The sequence below is a fragment of the Saccoglossus kowalevskii genome, chromosome 12 (assembly GCF_978046115.1).
Source record: "Saccoglossus kowalevskii chromosome 12, keSacKowa6.1, whole genome shotgun sequence".
Lineage (NCBI taxonomy): Eukaryota > Metazoa > Hemichordata > Enteropneusta > Harrimaniidae > Saccoglossus > Saccoglossus kowalevskii.
Genome location: NC_140652.1, coordinates 33,146,153 through 33,168,463, shown reverse-complemented (window position 1 = coordinate 33,168,463; position 22,311 = coordinate 33,146,153). Strand labels below are relative to the sequence as shown.

Below are 22,311 nucleotides of genomic sequence, written 5' to 3'. Positions count from 1 at the left end.
AATGTTTAACAATCACCACTGCAATGCACTCACCAATGTTTTAACACCATTCAAATCACCACTGCAATGCACTTATCAATGTTATACCAATCCCCACTGCAATGCACTCACCAATGTTTTACCACCATTCAAATTACCACTGCAATGCACTCATCAATGTTTTACCAATAACCACTGCAATACACTCACCAATGTTTTACCAATAACCACTGCAATGCTCTCACCAATGTTTTACCAATAACCACTGCAATGCTCTCACCAATGTTTTACCAATAACCACTGCAATGCACTCACCAATAGTTTACCACCATTCAAATCACCACTCCAATGCACTCATCAATGTTTTACCAATAACCACTGCAATGCACTCACCAATGTTTTACCAATAACCACTGCAATGCACTCACCCATATTTTACCACCATCCCAATGCCCACTGCAAGGCACTCACCAATGTTTTACCAATACCCACTGCAATGCACTCATCAATATTTTACCAATCACCACTGCAATGCACTCACCAATCTTTTACCATTAATCACTGCAATGCACTCACCAATATTTTACCACCATTCAAATCACCACTACCATGCACCCACCAATGTTTTACCAATAACTACTGCAATGCACTCATAAATGTTATACCAATCACCACTGCAATGCACTCACCAATGTTTTACCACCATTCAAAGCACCACTGCAATGCACTCACCAATGTTTTACCAATAACCACTGCAATGCGCTCATCAATGTTTTACCAATAACCACTGCAGTGCACTTACCAATGTTTTACCAATAACCACTGCAATGCACTATTCAATGTTTTAACAATCACCACTACAATGCATTCACCAATAGTTTACCACCATTCAAATCACCACTGCAATGCACTCATCAATGTTTTACCAATAACCACTGCAATACACTCACCAATGTTTTACCACCATTCAAATCACCACTGCAATGCACTCACCAATGTTTTACCAATAACCACTGCAATGCACTCAACAATGTTTTAACAATCACCACTGCAATGCACTCACCAATGTTTTAACACCATTCAAATCACCACTGCAATGCACTTATCAATGTTATACCAATCCCCACTGCAATGCACTCACCAATGTTTTACCACCATTCAAATTACCACTGCAATGCACTCATCAATGTTTTACCAATAAAAACTGCAATACACTCACCAATGTTTTACCAATAACCAATGCAATGCTCTCACCAATGTTTTACCAATAACCACTGCAATGCACTCATCAATGTTTTAACAATGACCACTGCAATGCACTCACCAATAGTTTACCACCATTCAAATTACCACTGCAATGCACTCATCAATGTTTTACCAATAACCACTGCAATACACTCACCAATGTTTTACCACCATTCAAATCACCACTGCAATGCACTCACCATGTTTCACCAATAACCACTGCAATGCACTCATCAATGTTTAACAATCACCACTGCAATGCACTCACCAATGTTTTAACACCATTCAAATCACCACTGCAATGCACTTATCAATGTTATACCAATCCCCACTGCAATGCACTCACCAATGTTTTACCACCATTCAAATTACCACTGCAATGCACTCATCAATGTTTTACCAATAACCACTGCAATACACTCACCAATGTTTTACCAATAACCACTGCAATGCTCTCACCAATGTTTTACCAATAACCACTGCAATGCTCTCACCAATGTTTTACCAATAACCACTGCAATGCACTCACCAATAGTTTACCACCATTCAAATCACCACTCCAATGCACTCATCAATGTTTTACCAATAACCACTGCAATGCACTCACCAATGTTTTACCAATAACCACTGCAATGCACTCACCCATATTTTACCACCATCCCAATGCCCACTGCAAGGCACTCACCAATGTTTTACCAATACCCACTGCAATGCACTCATCAATATTTTACCAATCACCACTGCAATGCACTCACCAATCTTTTACCATTAATCACTGCAATGCACTCACCAATATTTTACCACCATTCAAATCACCACTACCATGCACCCACCAATGTTTTACCAATAACTACTGCAATGCACTCATAAATGTTCTACCAATCACCACTGCAATGCACTCACCAATGTTTTACCACCATTCAAAGCACCACTGCAATGCACTCAACAATGTTTTACCAATAACCACTGCAATGCGCTCATCAATGTTTTACCAATAACCACTGCAGTGCACTTACCAATGTTTTACCAATAACCACTGCAGAGCACTCACCAATGTTTTACCACCATCCTAATACCCAGTGCAATACACTCACCAATGTTTTACCAATCACCACTGTAGTGCACTCACCAATGTTTTACCTCCTTCCAAATACCTACTGCAATGCACTCACCAATGTTTTACCAATAACCACTGCAATGCGCTCATCAATGTTTTACCAATAACCCCTGCAGTGCACTTACCAATGTTTTACCAATAACCACTGCAGTGCACTCACCAATGTTTCGCCACCATCCCAATACCCAATGCAATATACTCACTAATGTTTTACCAATCACCACTGCAGTGCACTCACCAATGTTTTACCACCTACCCAATTCCTACTGCAATACACTCACCAATGTTTTACCAATCACCACTGCAGTGCACTCACCAATGTTTTATCACCTTCCCAATAACTACTGCAATGCACTCACCAATGTTTTACCAATAGCCACTGCAATGCGCTCATGAATGTTTTACCAATAACCACTGCAGTGCACTTACCAATGTTTTACCAATAACCACTGCAGTGCACTCACCAATGTTTTACCAACTTCCCAATACCTACTGCAATGCACTCACCAATGTTTTACCAATAACCACTGCAATGCCCTCACCAATATTTTAGCACCATTGCAATCACAACTACAATACCCTCACCAATATTTTACCAATAACCACTGCAGTGCACTCACCAATGTTTTACCACCATCCCAACACCCAGTGCAATACACTCACCAATGTTTTACCAATCACCACTGCAATGCACTCACCAATGTTTTACCACCATTCAAAGCACCACTGCAATGCACTCACCAATGTTTTACCAATAACCACTGCAATACACTCACCAATGTTTTACCACCATTCAAAATACCACTGCAATGCACTCACCAATGTTTTACCAATATCCACTGCAATTCACTCATCAATGTTTTAACAATCACCACTGCAATGCACTCACCAATGTTTTACCACCATTCAAATCACCACTGCAATGCACTCATCAATGTTTTACCAATAACCACTGCAAACACTCACCAATGTATTACCAATAACCACTGCAATGCACTCACCAATGTTTTACCAATAACCACTGCAATGCACTCTCCAATGTTTTGCCAATAACCACTGCAATGCACTCGCCAATATTTTGCCACCATCCCAATGCCCACTGCAATGCACTCACCAATGTTTTACCAATACCCACTGCAATGCACTCACCAATATTTTGCCACCATTCAAATCACCACTACTATGCACTCACCAATGTTTTACCAATAACTACTGCAATGCACTCATCAATGTTTTACCAATAACCACTGCAATACACTCACCAATGTGTTACCACCATTCAAATCACCACTGCAATGCATTCATCAATGTTTTACCACCATTCAAATCACCACTGCAATGCACACACCAATGTTTTAACAATCACCACTGCAATGCACTCACCAATGTTTTACCACCATTCAAATCACCACTGCAATGCACTCATCAATGTTTTACCAATAACCACTGCAATACACTAATATATAGAATATTAATATATAGAATATTTCTCAAAATTTTACAATAAAATGCACGTGACTTGGATTCTATTGTAACCTTGTACGGAAGTGCATACAATTTTTTCCAGTCTAAAGTTATAGTAGGAAACAAATTTTGGTAGTATATTTCGCTTTTCGGGGGGGGGGGAAATTTCCTTTTAACTAGTATTTGGGAAAATATTCTCGTAGACATTTTGCTAATAACTATAATTTTACCAACACTAGGAAAACTTACCGGGAGAGTGGGTCTAACAACATAAGAACGTTTAATATGCCAAGTTTTCGGAATTGCATCCACAAGACCAAACCATTTTTAAAAAATTGTCGTGCCTTCCAAACGATTAACCAATAGATCCCAAGACAGAATTTTACCATTCTTATCATATAAATCCGTAATATAAACTATACCTATGTTATACAATTCCCTATAAAAGATAGATTTTCCTTGAATAATAATATTTTGATTGTTCCAAATAATCTCACTTGCGATTTCTTGAAGATTTTCCGGGGGTTTATGTAAATTTACTGACGACCATGCATGAAGAACAGACTCATAAAAGGGTGGCAAGTTTATCGGTAACATTTCCCTATTAAAATTACACTGGAACAACAAATTTGCTCCACCTACCGAATTAAGATACCAATCAAAAACTTGTTTCCATGGATGGTAATTTTTATCAAAAAACTTTTTAACCCAATTTGCTTTTGCTCCAACACACATGCTCAATAAATCCGGCATAGCCAAACCCCCCTTTAACATATTACCAATCACAGTGTTTCTGGCGATCTTATCAGGACCGTTCCAGAGGAAATTATAAAACATCGAGTTGAGTTTAACTAATACTGATTTAGGAACGGAAATAAGGTTAAACGTATACAGTAATTTGGAAATAGCTAAGGATCTAATAACTTGTATTTTACCGAGTAAAGATAAATTACGACAAACCCAAAATTTTAAAAGCTTTCCAACTGACACAAGATATTTTTCACAATTCATTGAAGTCGCAAGATCATCGTTATATGAAAAATATATACCGACAATTTTAACACAATCTGAACACCATTTTAATTTTAAAGGTTCGTCTTTTCGGTGTCTCCAGCTACCTATCCACATTGCTTCCGTTTTATCCGCATTTACCCTCAGCCCAGATACAGTACTAAAACAGTCCAATTTGCTAAATAGTTCCGTAGCAGAAGCCAAGTCTCTAACAAAAGTGGTGAGATCATCTGCATAAGCAGTGTATTTCACTTGATTTGGACCAATCTGAATACCATTTATTTTATTATTTTCAGATATAGCATTTAGTAAAGGTTCCAAACTTAAAATAAACAAAGCAGGAGATAAAGGGTCACCTTGTCTTACACCTCGATTCATGTTAAAATACCCAGTTGAAAAGCCTTTGTTCATTACACAACTTGAGATATCAGAGTAGAAACAATGAATCCAGTTAATAAATGACTCCCCAAAATTATATTTCTTTAGAACAGCAAAAATGTATTGCCATTCCAAAGAGTCAAATGCCTTTTCAAAATCAATGCAAAATAAAATTCCAGGTATATTCCTGCCTTTTGTGTAGTTCATAAGGTCATCTATCAGACGTGCACAGTCACCTATATATCTACCTTTAACAAAAGCAGACTGGAGTTCAGAAATAAGGGAGGGTAATACTTTCTCCACTCTCAAGGCAACACATTTAGCCGCAATCTTATAATCCAAATTTAACAGCGATATGGGGCGCCAATTTTTAATGTATCTGAGGTCCTTTCCTTCTTTAGGGAGTAATGATATCACTGCCTGTCTTTGTGTAATTGATAATTTACCCACCTCATACCCATAATTCAATGCTTTCACCACACAGGGTCCCACCAAAGCCCAAAATGTTTTATAAAATTCGGCACTAAGACCATCATTCCCCGGTGTTTTATTATTTGGAATTTTTTGCAGAGCCTCGTAAGCTTCCTTCAATGTAATTGGACCCTCACACAAATTTTTTCCAGATTCTTTTAAATGGGGAAGTCTCAATGGGTTCAAAAATGTCTCAATGTTTGTATTATCAGTCACAACTTTTGATCGGAACAATTCTGAATAAAATTTCCCGATTTCTGATAAAATATTCTTTTCCCCATGTATTATATTTCCTGATATATCAATTAAATTATTTATCTGAATTTTAGTCTGGTTAGTCTTTTCTAGGCCTAAAAAATATTTTGAATTTTTTCCCCAAATTCGTAGCAATCTGCTCTCGACCTAATTATACACCCTTCCGTTATATAGTCATATTCTTCTTCTAGTGATTTTCTTTTGCCTTCAAGCCTATCCAACAACTGTTCCGATGGATCCGAATTATATTCCAATTCCAAGGCTAGTATTTCAACATTTAGTTTCTGAATCTTCTTTCTTTTTTCTGCAGCTCTTTTCTTTGAATATGTAATTGTAAGACCCCTTATACGAAATTTCATTAAATCCCAAATTAGAAGGGGATTTCTCAGATTGTTATATTTTTGTAACCATAATGGAAAATTGTATGTGATTTGTTCGATATACACGCTATCATTCACTAAACTAGAGTTAAATTTCCAATATGAGGGCCCTCGTTTTGATGTTTTTATTGAAATGGAGAGAGTTATTGCCAAATGATCTGACTTCAATCCTGGTTTCATTGAAGAAGATAATACAGAAGATTGCAATGATTCACTAATCAAAAAATAATCGATTCTACTCTGTATGAGTTCAGGTCTGTAACGACTCCATGTAAAGCAACGAGAGTTTGGGTTTTGTATACGCCAGATATCAATGAGGCTAAATTTTTCCATTAGTTTATTATACCAATCTAATGATCGCCGCCATACTCTTGGATTCCCCCCTTTACGATCCAAAACAATATCCAATGCATAATTATGGTCACCTCCCCAAATACACTCACCAATGTTTTACCAATCACCACTGCAGAGCACTCACCAATGTTTTACCACCTTCCCAATACCTACTGCAATGAACTCACCAATGTTTTACCAAAAACCACTGCAATGCCCTCACCAATATTTTAGCACCATTGCAATCACAACTACAATACCCTCACCAATGTTTTACCAATAACCACTGCAGTGCACTCACCAATGTTTTACCACCATCCCAACACCCAGTGCAATACACTCACCAATGTTTTACCAATCACCACTGCAATGCACTCACCAATGTTTTACCACCATTCAAAGCACCACTGCAATGCACTCACCAATGTTTTACCAATAACCACTGCAATACACTCACCAATGTTTTACCACCATTCAAAATACCACTGCAATGCACTCACCAATGTTTTACCAATATCCACTGCAATTCACTCATCAATGTTTTAACAATCACCACTGCAATGCACTCACCAATATTTTACCACCATTCAAATCACCACTGCAATGCACTCATCAATGTTTTACCAATACCCACTGCAATGCACTCACCAATGTTTTACCACCATTCAAATCACCACTGTAATGCACTCATCAATGTTTTACCAATAACCACTGCAATACACTCACCAATGTATTACCAATAACCACTGCAATGCACTCACCAATGTATTACCAATAACCACTGCAATGCACTCTCCAATGTTTTGCCAATAACCACTGCAATGCACTCACCAATATTTTGCCACCATCCCAATGCCCACTGCAATGCACTCACCAATGTTTTACCAATACCCACTGCAATGCACTCACCAATATTTTGTCACCATTCAAATCACCACTACTATGCACTCACCAATGTTTTACCAATAACTACTGCAATGCACTCATCAATGTTTTACCAATAATCACTGCAATACACTCACCAATGTGTTACCACCATTCAAATCACCACTGCAATGCATTCATCAATGTTTTACCAGCATTCAAATCACCACTGCAATGCACACACCAATGTTTTAACAATCACCACTGCAATGCACTCACCAATGTTTTACCACCATTCAAATCACCACTGCAATGCACTCATCAATGTTTTACCAATAACCACTGCAATACACTCACCAATGTTTTACCACCATTCAAATCACCACTGCAATGCACTCAACAATGTTTTACCAATAACCACTGCAATGCACTCATCAATGTTTTAACAATCACCACTGCAATGCACTCACCAATGTTTTACCACCATTCAAATCACCACTGCAATGCACTCATCAATGTTTTACCAATAACCACTGCAATACACTCACCAATGTTTTACCAATAACCACTACAATGCTCTCACCAATGTTTTACCAATAACCACTGCAATGCACTCATCAATGTTTTAACAATCACCACTGCAATGCACTCACCAATAGTTTACAACCATTCAAATCACCACTCCGATGCACTCATCAATGTTTTACCAATAACCACTGCAATACACTCACCAATGTATTACCAATAACCACTGCAATGCACTCACCAATATTTTGCCACCATCCCAATGCCCACTGCAATGCACTCACCAATGTTTTACCAATACCCACTGCAATGCACTCACCAATATTTTGCCACCATTCAAATCACCACTACTATGCACTCACCAATGTTTTACCAATAACTACTGCAATGCACTCATCAATGTTTTACCTATAACCACTGCAATGCACTCACCAATGTTTTACCACCATTCAAATCACCACTGCAATGCACTCATCAATGTTTTACCAATAACCACTGCAATACACTCACCAATGTTTTACCACCATTCAAATCACCACTGCAATGCACTCACCAATGTTTTACCAATAACCACTGCAATGCACTCATCAATGTTTTAACAATCACCACTGCAATGCACTCACCAATGTTTTACCACCATTCAAATCACCACTGCAATGCACTCATCAATGTTTTACCAATAACCACTGCAATACACTCACCAATGTTTTACCAATAACCACTACAATGCTCTCACCAATGTTTTACCAATAACCACTGCAATGCACTCATCAATGTTTTAACAATCACCACTGCAATGCACTCACCAATAGTTTACAACCATTCAAATCACCACTCCAATGCACTCATCAATGTTTTACCAATAACCACTGCAATGCACTCACCAATATTTTGCCACCATCCCAATGCCCACTGCAATGCACTCACCAATGTTTTACCAATACCCACTGCAATGCACTCACCAATATTTTGCCACCATTCAAATCACCACTACTATGCACTCACCAATGTTTTACCAATCACCACTGCAATGCACTCACCAATGTTTTACCACCATTCAAAGCACCACTGCAATGCACTCACCAATGTTTTACCAATAACCACTGCAATACACTCACCAATGTTTTACCACCATTCAAAATACCACTGCAATGCACTCACCAATGTTTTACCAATATCCACTGCAATTCACTCATCAATGTTTTAACAATCACCACTGCAATGCACTCACCAATATTTTACCACCATTCAAATCACCACTGCAATGCACTCATCAATGTTTTACCAATACCCACTGCAATGCACTCACCAATGTTTTACCACCATTCAAATCACCACTGTAATGCACTCATCAATGTTTTACCAATAACCACTGCAATACACTCACCAATGTATTACCAATAACCACTGCAATGCACTCACCAATGTATTACCAATAACCACTGCAATGCACTCTCCAATGTTTTGCCAATAACCACTGCAATGCACTCACCAATATTTTGCCACCATCCCAATGCCCACTGCAATGCACTCACCAATGTTTTACCAATACCCACTGCAATGCACTCACCAATATTTTGTCACCATTCAAATCACCACTACTATGCACTCACCAATGTTTTACCAATAACTACTGCAATGCACTCATCAATGTTTTACCAATAATCACTGCAATACACTCACCAATGTGTTACCACCATTCAAATCACCACTGCAATGCATTCATCAATGTTTTACCAGCATTCAAATCACCACTGCAATGCACACACCAATGTTTTAACAATCACCACTGCAATGCACTCACCAATGTTTTACCACCATTCAAATCACCACTGCAATGCACTCATCAATGTTTTACCAATAACCACTGCAATACACTCACCAATGTTTTACCACCATTCAAATCACCACTGCAATGCACTCAACAATGTTTTACCAATAACCACTGCAATGCACTCATCAATGTTTTAACAATCACCACTGCAATGCACTCACCAATGTTTTACCACCATTCAAATCACCACTGCAATGCACTCATCAATGTTTTACCAATAACCACTGCAATACACTCACCAATGTTTTACCAATAACCACTACAATGCTCTCACCAATGTTTTACCAATAACCACTGCAATGCACTCATCAATGTTTTAACAATCACAACTGCAATGCACTCACCAATAGTTTACAACCATTCAAATCACCACTCCGATGCACTCATCAATGTTTTACCAATAACCACTGCAATACACTCACCAATGTATTACCAATAACCACTGCAATGCACTCACCAATATTTTGCCACCATCCCAATGCCCACTGCAATGCACTCACCAATGTTTTACCAATACCCACTGCAATGCACTCACCAATATTTTGCCACCATTCAAATCACCACTACTATGCACTCACCAATGTTTTACCAATAACTACTGCAATGCACTCATCAATGTTTTACCTATAACCACTGCAATGCACTCACCAATGTTTTACCACCATTCAAATCACCACTGCAATGCACTCATCAATGTTTTACCAATAACCACTGCAATACACTCACCAATGTTTTACCACCATTCAAATCACCACTGCAATGCACTCACCAATGTTTTACCAATAACCACTGCAATGCACTCATCAATGTTTTAACAATCACCACTGCAATGCACTCACCAATGTTTTACCACCATTCAAATCACCACTGCAATGCACTCATCAATGTTTTACCAATAACCACTGCAATACACTCACCAATGTTTTACCAATAACCACTACAATGCTCTCACCAATGTTTTACCAATAACCACTGCAATGCACTCATCAATGTTTTAACAATCACCACTGCAATGCACTCACCAATAGTTTACAACCATTCAAATCACCACTCCAATGCACTCATCAATGTTTTACCAATAACCACTGCAATGCACTCACCAATATTTTGCCACCATCCCAATGCCCACTGCAATGCACTCACCAATGTTTTACCAATACCCACTGCAATGCACTCACCAATATTTTGCCACCATTCAAATCACCACTACTATGCACTCACCAATGTTTTACCAATAACTACTGCAATGCACTCATCAATGTTTTACCTATAACCACTGCAATACACTCACCAATGTGTTACCACCATTCAAATCACCACTGCAATGCATTCATCAATGTTTTACCACCATTCAAATCACCACTGCAATGCACACACCAATGTTTTAACAATCACCACTGCAATGCACTCACCATTGTTTTACCACCATTCAAATCACCACTGCAATGCACTCATCAATGTTTTACAAATAACCACTGCAATACACTCACCAATGTTTTACCACCATTCAAATCACCACTGCAATGCACTCACCAATGTTTTACCAATAACCACTGCAATGCACTCATCAATGTTTTAACAATCACCACTGCAATGCACTCACCAATGTTTTACCACCATTCAAATCACCACTGCAATGCACTCATCAATGATTTACCAATAACCACTGCAATACACTCACCAATGTTTTACCAATAACCACTACAATGCTCTCACCAATATTTTACCAATAACCACTGCAATGCACTCATCAATGTTTTAACAATCACCACTGCAATGCACTCACCAATAGTTTACAACCATTCAAATCACCACTCCAATGCACTCATCAATGTTTTACCAATAACCACTGCAGTGCACTCACCAATGTTTTACCACCTTCCCAATACCTACTGCAATGCAATCACCAATGTTTTACCAATAACCACTGCAATGCCCTCACCAATGTTTTAGCACCATTGCAATCACAACTACAATACACTCACCAATGTTTTATCAATAACAACTGCAGTGCATTCACCAATGTTTTACCACCATTCAAAGCACCACTACAATGCACTCACCAATGTTTTACCAATAACCACTGCAAAGCACTCACCAATGTTTTACCAATAACCACTGCAATACACTCACCAATGTTTTACCAATAACCACTACAATGCTCTCACCAATGTTTTACCACCTTCCCAATACCTACTGCAATGCAATCACCAATGTTTTACCAATAACCACTGCAATGCCCTCACCAATGTTTTAGCACCATTGCAATCACAACTACAATACACTCACCAATGTTTTATCAATAACAACTGCAGTGCATTCACCAATGTTTTACCACCATTCAAAGCACCACTACAATGCACTCACCAATGTTTTACCAATAACCACTGCAAAGCACTCACCAATGTTTTACCAATAACCACTGCAATACACTCACCAATGTTTTACCAATAACCACTACAATGCTCTCACCAATGTTTTACCAATAACCACTGCAATGCACTCATCAATGTTTTAACAATCACCACTGCAATGCACTCACCAATAGTTTACAACCATTCAAATCACCACTCCAATGCACTCATCAATGTTTTACCAATAACCACTGCAATACACTCACCAATGTATTACCAATAACCACTGCAATGCACTCACCAATATTTTGCCACCATCCCAATGCCCACTGCAATGCACTCACCAATGTTTTACCAATACCCACTGCAATGCACTCACCAATATTTTGCCACCATTCAAATCACCACTACTATGCACTCACCAATGTTTTACCAATAACTACTGCAATGCACTCATCAATGTTTTACCTATAACCACTGCAATACACTCACCAATGTGTTACCACCATTCAAATCACCACTGCAATGCATTCATCAATGTTTTACCACCATTCAAATCACCACTGCAATGCACACACCAATGTTTTAACAATCACCACTGCAATGCACTCACCATTGTTTTACCACCATTCAAATCACCACTGCAATGCACTCATCAATGTTTTACAAATAACCACTGCAATACACTCACCAATGTTTTACCACCATTCAAATCACCACTGCAATGCACTCACCAATGTTTTACCAATAACCACTGCAATGCACTCATCAATGTTTTAACAATCACCACTGCAATGCACTCACCAATGTTTTACGACCATTCAAATCACCACTGCAATGCACTCATCAATGATTTACCAATAACCACTGCAATACACTCACCAATGTTTTACCAATAACCACTACAATGCTCTCACCAATATTTTACCAATAACCACTGCAATGCACTCATCAATGTTTTAACAATCACCACTGCAATGCACTCACCAATAGTTTACAACCATTCAAATCACCACTCCAATGCACTCATCAATGTTTTACCAATAACCACTGCAATACACTCACCAATGTATTACCAATAACCACTGCAGTGCACTCACCAATGTTTTACCACCTTCCCAATACCTACTGCAATGCAATCACCAATGTTTTACCAATAACCACTGCAATGCCCTCACCAATGTTTTAGCACCATTGCAATCACAACTACAATACACTCACCAATGTTTTATCAATAACAACTGCAGTGCATTCACCAATGTTTTACCACCATTCCAATACCCAGTGCAATACACTCACCAATGTTTTACCAATCACCACTGCAATGCACTCACCAATGTTTTACCACCATTCAAAGCACCACAGCAATGCACTCACCAATGTTTTACCAATAACCACTGCAATGCACTCACCAATGTTTTACCAATAACCACTGCAATGCGCTCATCAATATTTTACCAATAACCACTGCAGTACACTTACCAATGTTTTACCAATAACCACTGCAGTGCACTCACCAATGTTTTATCACCATCTCAATACCCAGTGCAATACACTCACCAATGTTTTAGCACCTTCCCAATACCTACTGCAATGCACTCACCAATGATTTACCAATAACCACTGCAATGCACTCACCAAAGTTTTACCAATAACCACTGCAATGCACTCACCAATATTTTACCAAACACCACTGCAATGCAATCACCAATGTTTTACCACCATCCCAATGCCCACTACAATGCACTCACCAATGGTTTACCAATACCCACTGCAATGCACTCATCAATATTTTACCAATCACCACTGCAATGCACTCACAAATGTTTTACCATTAATCACTGCAATGCACTCACCAATATTTTACCACCATTCAAATCACCACTACTATGCACTCACCAATGTTTTACCAATACCCACTGCAATGCACTCATCAATATTTTACTAATCACCACTGCAATGCACTCACAAATGTTTTACCATTAATCACTGCAATGCACTAACCAATATTTTACCGCCATCCTAATACCCACTTCAATGCACTAACCAATGTTTTACCACCATTCAAATCACCACTGCACTCACCAATGTATTAACAATAATCACTGCAATGTACTCTTCCATGTTTCACCATTAACCACTGTACTGCGCTCACCAATATTTTACGAATAACCACTGCAATGCACTCACCAATGTTTTACCAATAACCACAGCAATGCACTCATCAATGTTTTACCAATCACCACTGCAATGCACTCACCAATATTTTACCACCATTCAAATCACCACTGCAATGCACTCATCTATATTTTACGAATAAGCACTGCAATGCACTCACCAATGTTTTACCAATAACCACTGCAATGCACTCACCAATGGTTTACAAATAACCACTGCTATGCACTCACCAGTGTTTTACCACCATCCCAATGCCCACTGCAATGCACACACCAATGTTTAACCAATACCCACTGCAATGCACTCATCAAGATTTTACCAATCACCACTGCAGTGAACTCACCAATGTTTTACCATTAACCACTGCAATGCACTCACCAATATTTTACCAATAACCACTGCAATGCACTCACCAATCTTTTACCAATAACCACTGCAATGCACTCACCAATATTTTGCCACCATGCAAATCACCACTGCAATGCACTCACCAATGTTTACCAATTACCACTGCAATGCACTCACCAATGTTTTACCACCATCCCAATGCCCACTGCAATGCACTCACCAATGGTTTACCAATACCCACTGCAATGCACTCATCAATATTTTACCATTAATTACTGCAATGCACTCACCAATATTTTGCCACCAAGCAAATCACCACTGCAATGCACTCACCAATGTTTACCAATTACCACTGCAATGCACTCACCAATGTTTTACCACCATCCCAATGCCCACTGCAATGCACTCACCAATGGTTTACCAATACCCACTGCAATGCACTCATCAATATTTTACCATTAATTACTGCAATGCACTCACCAATATTTTACCACCATTCAAATCAATACTACTATGCACTCACCAATGATTTACCAATAACTACTGCAATGCACTCATCAAGATTTTGCCAATCACAACTTCATTGCACTCACCAATATTTTACCAATAACCACTGCATTGCACTCACCAATATTTTACAAATGACCGCTGCAATGCACTCATCAATATTTTACCAATACCCATAGCAATACACTCATCAATATTTTACCAATCACCACTGCACTCCACACACCAATGTTTTAACATCATTCCAATCACCACTGCACTGCACTCACCAACGGTTTACCATTATTCTAATCACCACTGCACTGCACTGCACTCACCAATGTTTTACCAATAACCACTGCAATGCACTCATCAATGTTTTACCAATAACCACTGCAGTGCACTTACCAATGTTTTACCAATAACCACTGCAGAGCACTCACCAATATTTTACCACCATCCAAATACCCAATGCAATACACTCACCAATGTTTTAACAATCACCACTGCAGTGCACTCACCAACGTTTTACTACCTTCCCAATCCCTACTGCAATGCACTCACCAATGTTTTACCAATAACCACTGCAATGCGCTCATCAATGTTTTACCAATAACCACTGCAGTGCACTTACCAATGTTTTACCAATATCCACTGCAGTGCACTCACCAATGTTTTACCACCATCCCAATACCCAGTGTAATACACTCACCAATGTTTTACCAATCACCACTGCAGTGCACTCACCAATGTTTTACCACCTTCCCAATACCTACTGCAATGCACTCACCAATGTTTTACCAAAAACCACTGCAATGCCCTCACCAATGTTTTAGCACCATTGCAATCACAACTGCAATACACTCACCAATGTTTTACCAATCACCACTGCAATGCACTCACCAATGTTTTACCACCATTCAAAGCACCACTACAATGCACTCACCAATGATTTACCAATAACCACTGCAAAGCACTCACCAATGTTTTACCAATAACCACTGCAATGCGCTCATCAATGTTTTACCAATAACCACTACAGTGCACTTACCAATGTTTTACCAATAACCACTGAAGTGCACTCACCAATGTTTTACCACCATCCCAATACCCAGTGTAATACACTCACCAATGTTTTACCAATCACCACTGCAGTGCACTCACCAATGTTTTACCACCTTCCCAATACCTACTGCAATGCACTCACCAATGTTTTACCAAAAACCACTGCAATGCCCTCACCAATGTTTTAGCACCATTGCAATCACAACTGCAATACACTCACCAATGTTTTACCAATCACCACTGCAATGCACTCACCAATGTTTTACCACCATTCAAAGCACCACTACAATGCACTCACCAATGTTTTACCAATAACCACTGCAAAGCACTCACCAATGTTTTACCAATAACCACTGCAATGCGCTCATCAATGTTTTACCAATAACCACTACAGTGCACTTACCAATGTTTTACCAATAACCACTGAAGTGCACTCACCAATGTTTTACCACCATCCCAATACCCAGTGCAATACACTCACCAATGTTTTAGCACCATTGCAATCACAATAGCAATACACTCACCAATGTTTTACCAATCACCACTGCAGTGCACTCACCAATGTTTTACCACCTTCCAATACCGACTGTTATGCACTCACCAATGTTTTACCAATAACCACTGCAATGCCCTCACCAATGTTTTAGCACCATTGCAATCACAACTGCAATCCACTCACCAATGTTTTACCAATAACCACTGCAATGCACTCACCAATGTTTTACCAATAACCACTGCAATGCACTCATCAATGTTTTAACAATCACCAATGCAATGCACTCACCAAAGTTTTACCAATAACCACTGCAATGCACTCACCAATGTTTTACCAATAACCACTGCAATGCACTCACCAATGTTTTACCTCCATCCCAATGCCCACTGCAATGCACTCACCAATGGTTTACCAATACCATCTGCAATGCACTCATCAATATTTTACCAATCACCACTGCAATGCACTCACCAATGTTTTACCATTAATCACTGCAATGCACTCACCAATATTTTACCACCATTCAAATCACCACTACTATGCACTCACCAATGTTTTACCAATAACTACTGCAATGCACTCATCAATGTTTTACCAATCACCACGGCAATGCACTCACCAATGTTTTACCAATAACCACTGCAATGCGCTCATCAATGTTTTACCAATAACCACTGCAGTGCACTTACCAATGTTTTACCAATAACCACTGCAGTGCACTCACCAATGTTTTACCACCATCCCAATACCCAGTGCAATACACTGACCATTGTTTTACCAATCGCCACTGCAGTGCACTCACCAATGTTTTACCACCATTCAAATCACCACTGCAATGCACTCACCAATGTTTTACCAATAACCACTGCAATGCGCTCATCAATGTTTTACCAATAACCACTGCAATGCACTCACGAATGTGTTACCAATAACCACTGCAATGCACTCACCATTGTTTTATCACCATTCCAATCACCACTGCAATGCACGCACCAATGTTTTACCACCATTCCTATACCCCCTGCAATGCATTCATCAATGTTTTACCAGTAACCACTGCAATGCAATCACCAATATTTTACCACTATTCAAATCACGACTGCAATGCACTCACCAATGTTTTACCACCATTCAAATCACCACTGCAATGCACTCACCAATGTTTTACCAATAACCACTGCAATGCACTCACCAATATTTTACCGCTATTCAAATCACCACTGCAATGCAATCACCAATATTTTACCACCATTCAAATCACCACTGCAATGCACTCATCAATGTTTTACCAATAACCTCTGCAATGCACTCACCAATGTTTTACCACCATTCAAATCACCACTGCAATGCACTCATCAATGTTTTACCAATAACTACTGCAATGCACTCACCAATGTTTTAACATCATTCCAATCACCACTGCAATGCATTCACCAATGTTTTACCAATAACCACTGCAATGCACTCACCAATGTTTTACCACCATTCAAATTCCATTCCATGGTGTTACCTTATCGATTAAATCGTCGGAAATTCTTACTGAAGAAGTCGCACAAAAGGTGAGTTTACAATGATGTATAACTGGTAAGATGGTGATGTAAATATAAATACTTACATTTGTTATAGTTTCTAGCTGGAACTTAAAGTTAATAATGCTAAATCGTTGTTACACTCCTTTTTTCCAATGAAATAGCTTTCGTTACAGTGTTGTGCTAAACCGTACACGCTTAGTAGATTACATACATATGTCGCGGATTTTAAAATTAGTTAGGAACAATTCAGCTTGCATTGGAAGACAATGCACTGAGGCTGGGGGGGGTTAGTGTCATAGCCCACACAAAGTTGGGTTGTGTTTGGCCAAACAGCTAAAGGTATAAATTAATTACGATTATAGTTAAGGAGCAATTTTGAATGCTGAATAAACTAATGGGCTCACTCATTCATGACTCCTCGCTCCTAGCATTTGTCAGTATCTAGGTAACCAACTCGCTACTTACACGTCATCTCCGGCAGTCATAGCAACATCACTCCAATGCTACATATTTTGATGGTTTCTACTATATCACATGACTTGGTTGATGCTGTCAGTGTGCGGTACCTGGGATCGCTGTCATTCAGTGGTACAGCGAGTCTTTTGTTCAAAGTTGTTTTTCTTTAGTGTTGATGAATGAAGTGCTTTTAGATAGTGATGTGATTCAAAAAAGCGTGGATAGGACACGCACTGATCGGAACGGAGATTTGATTGTGTCATTGCTCTATATAGAAAGACTGGCTAGCATTACGTAAATATGTGCAGAAACAAATAATGAAGTTCAGAATGAGAAGAAAAAAAACATTTGTGAAGAACCGACCACTGAGTACATGTCGTGCATAGAGTGAAGAGTATCTAAACCTACCACAGTCCAGAGAGTGGCGGTACGTGGTGTGTGTAGTAGGGTAAATGTTTGGTACAAATACTAGATAACTGAACAAATTGAACTTCGGATCTTCATTTCGAAAATATAATCTTAACAAGATAAAAATGCGATATGCAAATTGTGACAGGTTTGATATTATGGCAGATTTGTGTTACTGGTCACGGTAGCGGACTAGGTTATTGAATCACGATCGGCACACTTCAGTCTGCTAGCGCGTTCCTTCCATATTTGCACACAGACCTTTACTGGTAGCCGTTATTCATATGTTAATGCCATTCGCGCGCCGACTCATTTGCCTGTCACATTTGTGATTAGTGCCTCGCTTTCTGAATGGCTGAATGCGTTGGATTGTTTACCCTTTTGTATTGTCCACGCGAACAGCGCGCGCAATAACATAACAAGCGTCCGTTGATGAAAGAGATGAAAAAATGGGAGGTGCTTCCGAGAAGGGGTCTACATCCATAAACAGAGCGATCGAGAAAACGCCGTAGTCAGAGCGCTTTCATTCAGAAGCAGGAACGCTCGTGTTGGGTCAAGACCTTCGGCGCGTTATCGGCACACGCCAAGTAAGGATAAACGAAAAAGGAGTGAACTGCCATTTCTCCGCCACTGCCAACCATGGAGAACACCACGCCAGACAAACTTATACCGTCACCATGTGTTTTCAATGTGACATCTAATTGTACTAATGTACAACCGACATCTAGGACTAAGTCGCTCAAAAGGAGCAGTTCGCTGACAGACTCGCCGCCTGAACTTATTAGGTGTAAGAGAAGACTTAATTTCCCTTACTCACTGCCACAACAACAACCGGCAGCAGTTGCCAGGAGAAACGAACGGGAAAGGAACAGAGTCAAACTTGTAAATATGGGATTCGCCAGTTTGCGTGAACAACTTCCAAACGGTGCAAACAACAAAAAGATGAGCAAGGTGGAAACCTTACGCTCAGCAGTAGAGTACATCAAACAACTTCAACAACTACTGGACGAAGCTGATGCAGTTAATGCAGCCTTTAATGGATCATTATCTCCGCCTTGTTCACTGTCAAGTTCACCAACTCCATCCTACACGTCAGAAGTGTCTACGTGCGATCCTCTGAGTCCAGAGGAGGAAGAATTACTAGACTTCACCCGATGGTTCTGAAACTGGCTCAGGTGAGGCTTCTTTTTTCTTTCTTTTTTAAAAAAAAAAACTTTTTAAAGTTTCACTAACAATTAAGTTCACTCTTCTTCAAACAGAATACCCTAAAGAGAAACCGCCTTTTAATGACACAAAACAAAACGAAGTTATTAGTGAGGAGATTTTTGTGTATCTTTTGTTTTTGAACGGGGTGTTTTTTTTTTCACAAAATCCAACAAAGACGTCTATTGAAAACCTCTTTAGAAAATTCCTATTCTATTGACATGTAACTTGTTGTATGCTTTGCATCATTTCAAGTTTAAAACGCCGTTTCGTTCATATAATCGTGAGTTATCGCAATGTATTGGTATGCTAAGACTATTCCGAACTAGCATCTGCATTGTAAACTTTCAACGTAGTAGGTCGACACAGAAAAAAAAAAAGTTTGTTTTTTTGTTTTGTTTGGCCTCGTTTTCAGTTTAGCACGTGGTAGCTTTGAGTGCAGCCATCGCAAAGTTATTAATCCAAAGAGGGTTTAAGACGTCCTTTCCTCCTTCACCGTGCACAAAAGACGACTTATATAACCTATTCCGATCGGCCCATCGAACAACAGTTCATAACCCTCGGAGGCTTCATTTGCATTCTCTTCCCATTTTCCCCTCGGTGCGCTGATTGGCCGCCCAGTGACTGGCCAGTTGAGCACAATAGCCATACAGTACAGTAAATGAAAACCAGACACGCGGCGTGTCCTTCAAACCCTCGGGACTCTGATTGTTTATCAATCTTCAAAAACCAAGTGAGACAAGCGTGTCGGTGTGTTAAAAAGGTGTGTGTGTGGCTGTTAAGGTTTGGGCTTCCACTCGTTCGGACAGTTTCAAGTAGCATGATTTATATTATAGCTAGAGAGGCGCGTGCGGGGCTCTTTTATCGATAGATCAGCGGCTTCTTTCTCCCCCACCTTAATATGTCAGTCACTACTACACGGTAATAAAGTCTTGTTTTCCATTCACTTACAGGTTATATGCAAAACAGCAGTGTAATTAATGCAAGACACAAAGCGTCGACGTGGCCTCTTGAAGCAAGGTATTTCAAAGGAAATCTAAGGAGGTGTGGTCTGCAAGAGAGATGAATGGTCTTGACAGGCAAAGTGTGGCGCGGCACGAACTATACATTCTTTTATGAGGACAAAACACTGTACGCCGCTATGCATAGACACAAGGACAATGAAAGCTAGTCAACACTGGATTCGTCATACCAGGGAGGACGCGCATTTCTTCAAGAAGATTCAATCTTCTCGGACAATCACGCATGACTGTAGCAGGGCTTTCTGGTGCACAAAAGCCCGTATGTGAAAGCCCGCACAATCAATGAAGCGTGTTCAAGACTTTTTTTGTACATAAAAATCGTCCCGCCTTGGAGGGAGTATGTGCTAACCGCCCGTAAGGGTGAGATGGTACCAGCAAATTGAACTGCCAAATTAATATGTGTATATCGAAATTTTAATTATTAAGCTTTGCTGAAGTGAATTTTATACAGTTGTAAATATCCCAGAATGCCCTTCAACTATCCCCTTTCAATGCTTTCTTTAGAATTCTATTTTTTTATAATCCAAAGCGGAATAATGATATATGATGTATAAAAAATAAACTATTTTGATAAGATCAATAAAACAGATTTTTTACAAATGAATATTTAAGATATTTAGGTGTCATATTTCTTGAACTAGTAGAGTAGCTCTAATATTGAGCACGTGACATCCTCCCAGCCAATGCGGCTATCGTTTGTTAAAAGGACCTGTTGAATAATATTTTTGAATGAATGTCCAGCATGATGCCATCCAGCACCGTAGTTATCTACACAATCCTACTCAACAGATAGAACAAGTAATCAATTATTCAACCTAGTTATCCGTCATGTTAAACACATCCAAACGAACGCTGCGAAACGAACAGCCCAACAATAGTGTAGTTTCGCGGTCTTCCAAGGCCGGCC

General features: G+C 39.4%; 1 protein-coding gene across 1 annotated transcript; it reads left to right on the top strand.

Moving 5' to 3' along the window:
- Positions 1-19,607: 19,607 nt before the first annotated feature.
- ascl1-like (achaete-scute-like protein) lies at positions 19,608-22,004 on the top strand. The gene is given in 2 exon segments (NM_001165013.1): positions 19,608-20,354; positions 21,336-22,004. A coding segment is annotated over 1 exon segment (525 nt). The 5' UTR covers positions 19,608-19,818; the 3' UTR covers positions 20,344-20,354; positions 21,336-22,004.
- Positions 22,005-22,311: the final 307 nt, after the last annotated feature.